Genomic DNA, 14,051 nt, shown 5'->3' on the forward strand with positions numbered 1-14,051 from the left:
GTTTGAAAAGAAGGTGGGAGGTTGGCATCATTCTGTTTCCAGCTGAAGTATAGTTATGACAGGAGAGCTTTCTGATTTAAAACCAAGAAATTCTTACTGAAGAAGGCTGTAGTCTGATGAGGATTGTATATTATGTTGACCAATGTAGTTTCCTGGCTGACTGTAAAGCCAAAATGGAATAACTACTATGTGAAAATTGTTGGAAATATTTTTAAAAACTTCAAATCTTTTTTATGCTTTACATGTTAGCTTCGAGATGTCCATCTTCTGGAGACGCCTTTGCCTTCTATTCCTGCTGCTTTTGGAGCTTGTCTACATACTACCATTGTGCTAAAGAGTTTTTCAGCATATAGCATATTACATCAGCCTGTAAGCTGCTTTGGAAATCATTATCTGCAACTACTCTTGCGTTATAATTTAAGCCTGTCACTCTATCTTTATGTGGTCAACTTGCTGGAAATATTTGAACAAAGGTGTGTGTGATTAAAACCGATGGCATATGATAGTATGTATAACCTTTCTTCAGGCAAACATTTAAGGATTGGTTCTAGTTTTCTATAATATAATTTTTATGATGATTTTAGAATGATTTTTGCCAGAGAACAGGTTGCACTTAAGAGAATTTAAAGCTCTGAGAAGGAGACAAGGAAAAAAATTTTTTTTTGTTTACACTTCAATTCATAAAACATCCCATGGTGTTTTTTCAAAAGGCAATTGGACTTTGTTTTTCCTTGAAGACGTTTCACTTCTAATCCAAGACAAAATTCTTACTGAATGGTGGAGGATGGAAGCATGTGAATTCCTTGCAGTCATCTGGTCGATGTTTCTGAGAGTCGTTGAGGCCACTTGTAGGTTTATCTATGCTCTCAGGGCAGTGGTGGGTTGCAGGCAGTACGCCCCGGTATGGTTGTACCGGAGCCTGCCCGGAGATTGGATACTGTTCCAGTACTGTGCTCCAGAGGCCCCACCCACCTGCCTGAGCTTCTTACCAGTCTTTTAAGTCTTCGGTACTTTTGTGCACACGCACGGCATGTAAAGTGCCTGCGTAACAGTCCGCTGAACAGCTGGAGTGTCACAGAGACTTGCGGAAGCGGTAAGACGCATGTGCGCACATGCTGTGCGCGTCTATGTGGATTATGCCGGGCTGGAACAGGATCAGAACCCACCACTGTCTCGGGGTCACCGGAATAGTGCAAATGAGTTTGGAACCTTTTTAAACTTCTCTGAGCCTATTTGCAGACATTTCATTATTGAACTAGGTAACATCATTAGTCCTAGTTATCTGATGTTACCTAGTTTGGTAATGAAACACGTACAAAAACACAGCCAAGCTCAGAGAACACCAATGATGCCACAATTTAAACCTGAGCTACAGAAGCAAAGATCTATTGTTCTAGTATGCAGAATATAAAAAGTTGATTTAAATTGCATGGTGATAGACTCCAGCTGAACATTAAGAAAGCCCTCTTAGAGCAGTTTGGTAGCATACCAAATTACTCAAAAGGACTTCCTTTTATTAGTTGTGTCCAAGCGTAAGGCAAATCTTATTTGTGGATGTTTTAAATCTGAATTCCTCTGAGCAGATGATTGGATTTCAGAACCATTGTGACCCTTTCCAAGTTTGATCCTATTGAAACTGTCCAAGGTCTAGAACTTCCCTACATTGTATACTCCTAGAGAAGCATTTTTCTCATATATTGGTGAATAGCAATGTCTAAATTATAGGAAAGTGATTATTATACACAGTATAAATATTGAGATAAATTTTGAGCACTTATCAAATCTCTAAATTTGTTTGATTTTAACATTATTTTGGGCTCCTGGTCAGGGGCAATATTGGCTGAGAGTTGAAATATAGAACATCTGAGGAGCACCAGGGTTTTTTTGAGTACAAGGACTAAATATGCTCAAGAAATTATGTTGAAAGTTACTTTGAATTTGTTCTTTGTCCTGTTTTATGTTCTTCAGATTTTCCCTTCTAAATTTTCTTCACTTGAAATTCATTTCCCCTCATTATATCTTTTAAGATTGTAATGTTATCTTAAATCTTTCTAGGTTCTGTTGTTTTACTGAGCACCAAAGGTTGATGCTTTGTTTTAGCCATCATTCTCAAAGACTAATAGAGAAGTTTATTGTTCCTATTCTGAATTCCCTGCTGCCACCCAAGAAGCAGGAAAGAAACTTCCATGCAGAGATCCTGGCAGAAAAGCACAATTGTCTTCTAGACCAGGTAATACCTTTTCCCACAATCCTGTGTACTTAATGTCTATGTGGACATAACCTAACTCCTAAACCTTTTCCTAGTATCAGATTCTGGAGCCATCATGTCAGATTCCACATTTTGTTCAACTGTATAGTATGGTTGAGAAGAGCTGCTGGGAAAGCTGTGGTCCATTGCAGCAGTTGCATTCTGCCTCAAAGATCTGCAACCTAAATATCCAAGAACTAAATTGCAGATTGGCCCAGAACTACTGCATTTTATCAGCTGAATGTTTTCATCCTCCATTGGTAAGTATGACATTTATCTTCTGAAAGTTTGAGAGAAAGAATAGTTTTTTGTTGTATAGGAAACTCAGAGAATAAACATGAATGTACTCACTCCCTCTGTACTGTCTATGTGTGTTGACTCCTGGCAAATGCAAGAACAAGTCCCTGTTTTTTGCAAAGATTTAAATTCGAGGCCACTCCTCTCTACTTCCTCTTCCTGGCTCGCAGTTTAATCTCAGTCTGGCCTGAAAGAGTACTGTTTTTTCTGGATCTTTGACTGGACTTGAGTTTTTTTTTTTTTTTTGTCTTCGTCTCCTAGGTGATCCCGTGGAAGGAGTCATTGATGGGATATTCCCAGACCCCATTTGCCTTGAGCCTGAGGTTAAATTCAGGCCACTCCTCTCTGCCTTACTTCCTGGCTCCCAGTTTAATCTCAGTCTTTTGGCCCAATAGGAGACTTTTCTTGGCTCCTGACTTTATTCAATTTGGTGTGAGAATTTCCCATCCTTGCCTTCCCTACCTGCTCCCTTGTCTTCCCTGAGTGATTGTGGCTGCACTGGGCAATAGCTGGGCTTTGCTGGAGCACCTCAGGCTCCAAGACTGCTTGCAGTCTCTGGGGAACCTCCGAACCCGGCCTCCAGGAGATCAAAAGAGGAAGTGCATTTCCACCCCATCGGGGGCTGTTGAGCTCCTCCGGGCCTCTGGGTGGCATTGTTGAGGCAGAGCTCCTGGAGGAATCAGGCCACATGGTCAGTGGCCACCATCTTGGATCTCTGCCAGCTTCCAGGAGGACACACGTGGCCAGGACAGCCATTAGAGCTCTGCAGAGACCACGTGCAGAAGCACTTTTCCCCGTGAACTGGGGAACCGCCTCCAACTGCTCTTTCCAGCGTTCTTTCCACAATCGAGCCATGGATCAGTGGCATTGGGACTACGTGCACAGAGGCACGGGGCCCTTCAGGATTGCTGGCAGCATTCTTTTTCTTCTGTGAGGAGTGGAGGAGGCTGTAGAGAGCCTGGTAAGCCATCTGAGGAGCTGTGAGTACCTGAGGCTTTTGGGGAAGCTGTTCTTAATGGCGGATTCTCCTGTGGATCCTGAGCCTGGCGAGGGAACTTCCAGAGACCCCTCCACATCCATAGAGAGGGCCTGGGGCAAGAGGCCCACATCTAAGTCTGCCACAGCAGGGGGCTCTCACATGAGGGACTTGCCACCAGGGCTTGCCACCAGGGCTTCCTCTCGAAGAGCCAGGGACTGCATTAGCCCTTCCCCTCCAGGTCCTGTTCTTCCCTTAGGCTCATGCCTGTGGCTGACTCACCCCCTAGAGCCCGGGGATCTTCTGGGGGGGGGGTGTTTCCATGCCCCCCCATCACCCCTGAGCACACTGGGGCCCAGAGAGGGGATCCTTTCAGCAGGCCTGTTTCTGGACTGGGCCGATTTAGGTTGGCTCCTCAATCTGTTGAGGCAGAGCCGGTTTTGGGGCCTCCCACTCTTTTCCCAGCATTTCCTGAGCTTCCAGAGAGGTTTCAGCAGATTATTGCCCAGGCAATTTCTGAAGGTATTGCCACAGGCATGCAGAAAAAATCTAGATCCTCTAGAAGGAGTTCTTCTCATGGGATACCGGGAGGTCATCCAAACCAACCCGCAACTTCTGTTCATGAGCATAGTCAGAGCTCTCCCTCTACAGCTAGTGAGGATTCTGTGTTAGATGAAGGGGATCAGAAGGAGGTTGGTTTCTATGATGATGAAGAACCTGTTCCGGAGACTTCTGTGTTCACTGGTTTATTTCCCCCCTCCCAATTTGGTTCCCTTCTTTGCAAGGCTAAGGCCATTGCGGATTTGGAGGTGGCTCCCGCTGCTGGGGGCACTCCGACTACGCTGGCTACCCTGGCTCCAGGCACAAAAAGGGGCCATTCCACAAGCCCCCATTAGGAAAGGAGGAGATCCCTACTCCCCCTATGTTCATGGGGGTTCTCAAGTCCCAGTGGGCGAAGCCCCCGGCCTTTCCTACCCCAGGCGGCAACGATTGCCGGTTTTATAACCTTGATCCTAGTTTTTCTCAGGCTTTACAGATTCTGACAGTGGACCCACATGTGGCGGCTTTGGCATCCTCCTCTCTGGTGGTGACCCATCAGGCGGCTGCCTGGGCCATCAAGACAGCCACTTCAGCGTCCTTTATGTCCAGGGCCTCTCTCCTCTGGCTTATACAGATTTCTGCTAAGCTTCCAGCAGGGGACACTAAATTGAGGCAGGAGTTTAATAAGGTTTTAGCGGCAGCAGAATACACTGCAGATGCCACCTTCAACTCCGCCAAGTTCGCTTCTTGGGTTCTGGCTTCTAATGTCACCACCAGGCGGCTCTTGTGGCTTCGTCACTGGAACGCAGACATGAGGTCCAAGTGGAAATTGGCCTCCGCCCCCTTTAAGGGAGGGAAACTTTTCGGGGAAGCCCTAGAACCTGTCCTAGTCGAAAACAAGGACAAAAAGAAAGTTATGCCGTCTGTCACTAAAAAGACAGAGTGCAAAGGTTCTGGTTATTTCAGGAAGCAATCCTTTCGTGCCTCAGAACCATCCACTAGCACCGGTCAGTACCACCGTCCGTACAGTCAGGGACAGGACCGGTCACAGGACCATCAGCCCTTTCGGGACAGGTATGGGCAACAACCCTTCTCCAAGTGGTCTTTTTGTGGCGGATTAGGCTCCAAGACTTTCCGTCACTATAAGTGACAGCCAGCTGATGGCTCCCATCGGAGGGCGCCTGCAACTATTTCAGGCCTGATGGGAGGAAACAATGTCAGACCAGTGGGTTCTTCAGACAATCTGTCTGGGTCTGACCCTAGACTTCATTTCCTCCCCCCTTGCCACTTCATCTGCTGTCCCACCTCCTCCTCCCCAGCCAAGTGGTCCCTAATGGAGCAAGATATCCAGCACCTTCGGAAGATAAGGGCAATAGAACCAAGACCAGCAGGTCAAGAAGGGTCAGGTTTTTACTCAATCCTGTTCCTAGTTCCAAAGAACTCAGGGTGGAGGAGGATATCTAAAAAGATTGAAGTACCATCTAGCGTACGAACACTTCAAAATGCAGTATTTCCAGTCAATCTTGAGCTGCATCAGGCCAGGGGATCTACTAACATTAATAGATCTCAGAGAAGCGTATCTTCACATCCCTGTTCGCAAAGCCCATTGTAGGTTCCTGAGATTCTACCATGCAGGAACGCACTATCTAGGGCCCTGCCATTTGGCCTGTCATCGGCCCCCAGAACATTTATAAAGATCCTGGCAGCTGTGGTGGTGTCCCTGAGGTCGCGTCCAGTGAGACTTCAAGCATACCTCGACGACATCATCATACAATCTCCGTCCCACCAGCAAGCGGTCAGAGACCTCCAGATAAACCATGAGAGTCCTGGTTCTCAATCAACATGGACAAAAACCACCACCAGGTTGCTTTATCTCGGTGCCATCATAGACACTGTAAGTTGCCAAGTCGTTCTGTTGTGACTCAGAAGAAACCTGTGAGTTGTTTCGGGATGCAGGGCTGACCGACTCACAGGAGAGGATAAGCAGTTGTGGCTCGTTAGGATCTCCTTCGGACAAAAGATGATGGTGCCACGCCTTAGTTGCAGTTCGTTCCGTTCCTGTTCTAGTCAATTCTCTGTTTGTTTGCAATCATTGAGAAAAAGCACTTGGATAAGTGATTTGATTTATATAAACCTGTTTTGCTGTAGTTTACTTTTGCCAGAGAATTTATCTGTGTTTATTTTGGGCTCACAGCCAGCAAGAGCCGGGACTGATAAAAACATTCCTTTGCAAGCTTTGTTTGGCTTTCGTTTCTGAACGAACAAGGTGGGGTTAGAACGTCTATCTATCTCAGGAGCGGATCTCCAGCCTCATGGCTGATTCTTCAGGTGAGGCTCCTTTTGAGCCAATTTGTACCTGTGATCTGAAGCACCTACCCTTCAAGGCAGTATTCCTGACCGCAATCACCTCTGCACATAGGATTTCGGAGATGGTGGCCTTGTCAGTCAGGGAGGACTTGTGCGTCATACATCCAGACAGGCTCGTTCTTCGCTTGGATCCTTCTTTTCCTCCGAAGGTCAAATCTTGGTTTCATCAGAGCAAGGAAGTCATCCTTCCGGACCTTTGTCCACACCCATGGCATCCTACAGAACGCTGATGGCACAAGCTGGATGTACGTCAAACCATTTGCAAATATATCAAGCGCGCCGCAGCATTCAGGCGATCGGAATCACTTTTCATTTCCTTTCAACCTGCTACCATGGGGCACAAAGTCACCTCCACCACCATCGGCTGATGGTTGCGTGCTTGCATCACCCTTGCCTATCAGCTCCCGTCTAAACAGGTACCACGACGTATCACAGCCCACTCTACAAGGAGCACCGTGTCCACAGGAGCCTAGGCGACACAAGCGCTCATAGAAGAGAACTGTAGATTTGGGTTTCACCATCCCAGTTTGTCCGTGCTTACAAATTGGACAAGTTTGCATCAGTGGAAGCAGCCTTTGGGAGACGAGTTCTTCAGGGTATTCATTCTGCTGGGGAGACCATTGAATCAGGTTCGTCCCGTCCTAGTGACATTTAGCTTGGGTATGTCCCATGCTTGGACTCTCCAAGCAGCATACAGGGAAATGACCATTGGGTTACCTGAAGGGTCCTTTTCTGTATGCTGCAAAGAGAGTCCAACCCCGCCCTAGGGTCTCTCTCTCTCTCTCACAGCTTCCGTGATGTGGATTGTGACTTTATTACCGGACTTGACTTTACAATCTATCTTGACTTGAACTAAGATCAGACTCAATGGAACCACATTTGAACAGTGTTACAGGTCCACGCCTTCATCGAAAAATCTGAAGAACCGGAAGAGTAGGCGTGGCTAAAGATCTTTCAATTCAGTCCAGGGCAGTCAGACAGAATTTAACCCACGCTTGGACTCTCCTCGCAGCGTGCAGAAAAAGACCCTTGAGGTAAGCCAATGGTCATTTCCCTGTGCATGAGCTGGTCTCGCTGCTGCTGAGGAAGCCCTCGAAGCTGTTTACAGTTGCAGGAGGGGGCTCCAAGCCGTGCTCTATGGGACGCTGAGGGCTGCGACTCCCATCTTCCATCGGGGGGGGGAGTCGCTAGAGTGATCGGAGACTTGTGGAGGAGTGAACTAGTTGCAGCTCGCTCTGGCATCGGGTCGCATGGTCAGCGGTCGCCATTTTGGAAGAGCATCGATCAGCGGCCACTTTGAGGAACGCACGTGGCCGGAACGCGAGAATCGGTGCTTAGTTAAACAGCAAGGCCATATGGCATCTGCTGGATATCCAAGTGATGGAGCTGGTTCTTGAGGGAGAGAAGGAATTGGGGTTTTATTCAAACCTGTTTGTTGTTCCTAAAGTTCAGGGGGGTTGCAATCCTGGACCTAAAGCTGTTATATTCTAGACTGTTCTATCATAAATTCAAATCTATCCTGGAGGGGATTAGGCAGGAGGATTTCATGGCATCCATTGACCTCACAGAGGCATACCTCCATATCATAATTGTCCCAGATCACCGCAAGTTCCTCAGGTTTTCATACACGGGGGTCCACTATCAATACAGGGCCCTCCCCTTTGGTTTGGCATCAGCCCTCAGGACCTTCACCAAGGTTCTGGCTGTGGTAGTGGGTCACCTCCGTTTCATTCCAGTCCAGTTGCAGTGCTATTTTGATGATATTCTGGTGCAAGCCATGACTGCAGATCAGGCTAAGGGAAATCTGGGTCGCACAATTAACACCTTGTAGACCCTGGGGTTCTTGATCAACTTCGAGAAAAGTCACCTGGTTCCCACCACTAGACTCCAGCATTTAGGGATCATTATCAATACTGTGGAGTGTGAGGTGTTTCTATCATAGGAGCGCAGAGACAGTATAGTGGGATTGATTAAAGAAATTCGCAAGGCACGTTCTGTTCCCGTAGTTCTTCTCTTTCGGCTTGTGGGCAAGTTCATTTTGTGCATTGAGATAGTGCCATGGGCACGCCTGCATGCCAGGGAACTGCAGTGGTTGCTGCTACCACACTAGAGGGACGGGACAAGCGACGCCCTCTTCAAGATTCTCATGCCACCTCAGGTGTTTCTATCATTTCCGTTGATGGATGTCCCCGGCTCTGGCCAAGGGTTCCCTCTTCAGGGAACCAGACAGGTTGGTCCTGATGATGGACGCAAGTCTTTTCAGTTGGGGGGCACACCTAGAAGCCCAGTTAGTTCAAGGCCGTTGGACGCCCTCAGATCTACAAAAGAACATCAACTGGCTGGAGCTCAGAGCAGTACACCTGGTACTCCTCCACTTCAAGGGGACAGTTAAAGGTCAACATGTCCTGGTCCTGACAGGCAATGTTGCTGCCAATGCCCATGTAAACAAACAAGGGGGCACTCACTCGTTGCTGTGAGACGAAGCAGTGAGGTTGGGAAACTCGGCAGAAAGGAATCTTCTGTCGATTCGAGCATAACATATTTCCGGGGTGGAAAACCAGCAGGCAGATTGGCTTAGCAGGGAGACGGTGGACCATGGGGAGTTGCAGCTACATCCCAGCATTTTCAAGCAAATTTGTTGGACCTCTTCACTACCCTGTAGAACGCCCAGGTCTCTAACTTGATTTCATGATTCCTAGCTCAAGGGGCAGTGGACGTCGATGCCTTGCATTGCAGATTGCCAGTGGGCCTCCTTTACGCCTTTCCCCCTCTTCCTCTCCTTTCAGGGGTTCTGAGGAAGTTAGTGTTAGAGAGGGCAGAGGTGATTCGGGTTGGCTTCAGCACCAGGTGCTGGAATTTCTCCAGGATGGCCTGGAGAAGGGTCTAGCCCACAATACCGTCAGGAGGCAGGTCTCGGCCTTAGCTACAGTCCTTGAGAGAGGGGGCTCTCGATCCCTGTCTCAGCATCCAGTCAAAGAGGTTCCTCAGAGGGGTAGCTAATCTCCAGCCCCCTGTGGTTCACCGGTTTCCCACATGGGACCTTCCCATGGTGCTCCAGGCACTGACTGAGGCCTCTTTAGAGCCTCTGAGGGAGGTGAGCCTTCAGTTCCTGACCCTCAAGGTGGTGTTCTGGTGGTGATTAACTCTGCCAGGTGTGTATCCGAGATCAATGCATTGTCATCGAGGGTGGATGTGTGCACTTTTTACAACAACAGGGTTGTTCTCAGGCTTGACCCTTCTTTCCTGCCCAAGGTTAATTCTCCTTTACATAGGGCTTAGGAGATGGTGCTTCCGGATTTCTGTCTGGAGCCTTCCAGGGAAAGGGAACGGTCCTGGCGTCGCCTGGACGTGAGAAGGGCACTGCGTATCTACCTGAAACGCACCTCTGCCTTCAGGAGATCGGAGGCACTCTTCGTCTCCTTCCAGCCCTCTATCGAGGGGCAAAGGTGACACCTGCCACCATTGGCAGATGGATTGGCTAGCCATCTCTAGGGCATATGAGGTGCGCAGGCTTCCAATGCCCGGCTGACATCACTGCACACTTCACCAGGAGTGCGGCCACATCTGCAGCCTGGTCTACCCAGGCTCCCATAGAGGATATCTGTAGGGCTGCCACCTGGGCTTCACCCTCATCAGGCATTACCGGCTGGATGCTTCTGCGGAGGCATCCTTTGGTAGGAGGGTACTGCAGGGAGTGCTGGACAGTCGGGGGGCTCAGGGAATGATTCAATGTCCATGGGAGGGAATCAATGATTCCCTCCCATGAACATCTAGTTTAGGTATGTCCCATCAATGACTCCTCCCACAGGTCACTTTGGAGACTGTCAGTTGGTCTTATCTGAACTCAAAGGTCCTGTGGGATGAGTCACTTCCCACCCATGTAGTGCGCTAGCTAGCGCCTAGGGTCCTGAGCCAGGTTATTGGTTTTTGGTCAGTCCGGGACCGTGTGTGTGTGTTGCTGTTGTCTTTCCTATACCCTTCCTTCACTGGTTCTTCTTTGGGACATTGATCTTCAATTAAACTGGAGAGCCAGGAAGAGGAAGTAGAGAGGAGTGGCCTCAAATTTAACCTCTGTCTGGGCAGATTGGATGTGAGAATACCCATCAGTGACTCATCCCACAGGACCTTTGAGACATGCAGTTCAGGTAAGGCCAACTGACATTCCATTTGATTGAAGTGATAGGGTCTTTTACTAAGGATCAGTAGTTGCAAACAAAGCAGGCTAGAACTAAAGTTCCTGCACAAAAGATTGCAAAATTTCCCCCTTCTTCCCAGCCCTTCTTCCTTGACCAATTCATCTTTGACCAATGGTGTGCCCATAGGTGTTTTGGGAACCACTTGGATGTTTGGTGCAATTCACATTCTTTTCTCAGGCTCTATGTCCTTGAAGCCTGGAACAAGATGGTACTCACCACTCGTGGTTTCTGTCAAGTCTGTCATCCACTCTCCCTTTTGATCACCTTACATGGCAATTGCATATTTCCTCTCCCCCCTCCCCCTCCAATGACTGATGGCAGAATGCCAATGAAGCATCAAGCTGAAGATGGCAGATCTGACACTAGTTCTCTGGTACTGTAAAAAGTGTCATTATTCAGATACTCATAGAAAAATAGGCAAAAGAGTATTCTTATAAGCATGTAACATAATTAGTGAATAATTTTGTTCCTTTCCTCTTAATGGCTAATAATCACCTTTTATTTTTGGGGTGGGAGGATAGCTGTTGCTTGGAGTGCTGGAATATTCCAATAATGGTTCCCTCCAATTACGTGACAGAAGTAACAGTCTTCCTTGTATAATATTCCACAAGGATTGTAGACCATTCACTGACACATCACTAATAGGTATGTTCAGTATTTATTTCACTTTTATCTATAATTCGTGGGAAATATAAAATAATGGCCACTTAATATTAACAGCAACTATATTTTGAGATTCTACAGAATATTAGAGTAGAAACTCTACTTTGTACAGTTCTTGTACAAATTAAAGAAAGTATCCATCATTGGTTACAAATGACAGAATTTTGAAAGAAATACTGCACTATTGCTATAGAAAATGAATCTTCTCATCAAGTTGACTGTCTGGTAGTCCAACGGCCTCAACCTTTTGAGCTCCAGGGACCGGTTCCAGAGAGAAAGGTTTCTCCATGGACTGGAGGGGGTGGGGTTTTGGGGGCTGCCTCCTTGCCATGGATGGAGCTTCTCTTGTTTGCGCAATCCAGTTGCTGGCATGCTGCAGACCGGTGCTGGTTCATGAGCGGGGGGTTGGGGACCCCCGTGGTGGTCCATGCAATTTTAGCTGACAATCTTATTTTTTCTATTCCTATTTAATTATTTGAGTGATATGTTTATGTAGCTGGAAAAGAGGAAAGTATCAGCAGACTTGAGGAAATACAAGTTTGCAGAAGTGTAGACAATTGTTTAAAGGAAACAATTTTAACTAGCTCTTCCATAAATAAAATGAAAGTATTCTCTTTTTATTTTGAGATGATTTTAGAGAAAAAGAGAGTTCTCTTGTGATCTAGGAGGTGACCTATACAAGCCTGAGATTTTATTTAAAGACTTTTTAAAGATAAATTTTACTTGACAGTTGAAAGCCTCTCATGGTGTATATACATAAAAAATTTACCAGCTTTTTAATTTTGATGCCCAACCATCAGCAGAGTGAAAATAGTTCTTCTGCAAGCAGTGTGCTATTTGCACAGCATGCTTATATGGAAGTGAAAGTAGCTGCTTCTAAACACTGATGGAAAGAGAGACAGAGGAAGTTATTTGGGCAATTGCACCAACGGCATGTGCAGAAGAGAAGTTTCCAATCATTGCTGAACTTCAGGGTTGTGGGAGACCACTCTGCACTTTTCATTTCTGGCTGAATCCAAAAACAAGATGCAGAGCACAAATGGCCCTAACAGTTAACTCAGTATAGCACTTGTTTTACTACAAATGCTAAAATTCTGTATCACATTGTTGAAATGAAGCATTGCTGATATTTCCTTAAATCCAGCATTTCAAGGAAAGATATTCTCCAATAGTACAAAATGAATATTTTATTCTGATGAAGTTGGCTTGTTTTCTCTAATCAAAACAAAAGATGCTTCTAATACATGTGCTCACTAGCCAGAAACAATCCCAAACCTATTACAATGAGCCATGGTGGTGCAGTGGCTAGAGTGCAGTACTGCAGGCTACTTCTGCTGCCGTGTTCCTGCAGTTTGACAGTTCAAATCTAAAACAGGCTCAAGGTTGATTCAGACTTTCCAAGATGGATAAAATGAGGACACAGATTGTTAGGGGACTCTAAACTGCTTAGAGAGGGCTGTAAAGCACTGGGAAGCGGTATATAAGTCTTACTGCTATTGCCACACTAGGGACATGACAACACTGGCCTTTTTCTCCTTTCCTTTTGTTGGCATTAGCTAACAATATCAGGAGAGTAAGATTTCAGAAAAAAATAAAAGCATAAATTAAAGATAAATGCTGATGATGAAGGATCTAAAAATCTTGCCCCCTTTAGAATCAGTGGTGAAATATATACAACAGTGTAGTTCAATATCAGGATAAGAATCAGATGATGAAATTAACCTATTTGAAGAGCAAAAACATCTAAAACTGTAATGTTAATGTTTAATGTTAATATTAAACCAGTGAAGTACTTGGACATTTACTGAAATAGAATAAAATATTTATTCAAAAATCTTTGCCAATCTGGAAAAATATAATAGCTGATATTTTAAGATGGAGAAAGTTAAGCCTATCTTGGTTAGAAAGAATTTTGGTAGTAAAAGGAGGGTCCTACAAAAGTTTTAATTATTTATTTGAAATTATTCTAATTAATATTGGGATATTGATGAGTGACAAAGATAAATAATCAACTTTATGTTCTGAAATTAAAATCCTAGGATCAAACTCAATTCTGAAAGATACAACAATTTAATTTATTTGATTTGATATTACCACCCACTTCAAAAAAAAAAAACCTATTGTGGCTTAGAAAATTCACAAAAAGTAAAACATTTAAAACTATTGAAACATAGCCCTGACTAAAACAATTAGAATGAGACACAGTAGAAAAATTAGAATCACACAAAGTAGAAAAATACAAAAGGTCCACCAATAGATCATACCCACATTAACTCTGGATAGGCAGAAATAATAGAGGTAGGCATTTCTTCAAATAATCATGCCCTATGCCATGAAGGACTTTAAAGGTAACAACCAGCATCTTGAGTTGCGCTTGGAAACCTACTGCAGAATATACTCGTTATGTTAAATTATATATCAAGCTAGCTGTATGATCTGAAATACAGATTGTATTGTATCACCATATGATTGGGCTACAATGAAAGTAGCAGGACTCTTAGCATAAATATTTCTGGTGTGACATACGTAGAATTGTTTCTATGGCATAAAAATCCCATTCAATTATAAATAGCCTATTAAAAGTATGGGGAAATTTAACATTTATTAAAAATAAGATCGTTTAAGATTTTTTCCTTAAAATGGTCAGAAATATTTTAAATGGCTTCAATATCTTTAAACAGTGTAGTTCAGAAATAAATACATAAAGTGATATTTTAAAGAAATTTGAACAAATTTGAAACACTTGTGACACAATACATTTGCT

At 45.2% G+C, this 14,051-nt stretch overlaps 1 protein-coding gene across 2 annotated transcripts in view; it reads left to right on the plus strand.

Annotated features, from left to right (window-relative positions):
* Positions 1-14,051, plus strand: part of CTC1 (CST telomere replication complex component 1) — a 34,588-nt gene that overhangs the window by 9,055 nt on the left and 11,482 nt on the right. For both annotated transcript variants that reach the window (XM_032212851.1, XM_032212850.1), the window contains exons 7-10: positions 250-473; positions 2,056-2,230; positions 2,305-2,508; positions 11,146-11,269. In XM_032212851.1, the coding sequence (XP_032068742.1) occupies positions 250-473; positions 2,056-2,230; positions 2,305-2,508; positions 11,146-11,269 (727 nt within the window). The remainder of the gene's footprint in view (positions 1-249; positions 474-2,055; positions 2,231-2,304; positions 2,509-11,145; positions 11,270-14,051) is intronic.

This window comes from Thamnophis elegans, chromosome 3 (genome assembly GCF_009769535.1).
Source record: "Thamnophis elegans isolate rThaEle1 chromosome 3, rThaEle1.pri, whole genome shotgun sequence".
In the NCBI taxonomy this organism is placed as follows: Eukaryota; Metazoa; Chordata; class Lepidosauria; order Squamata; family Colubridae; genus Thamnophis; species Thamnophis elegans.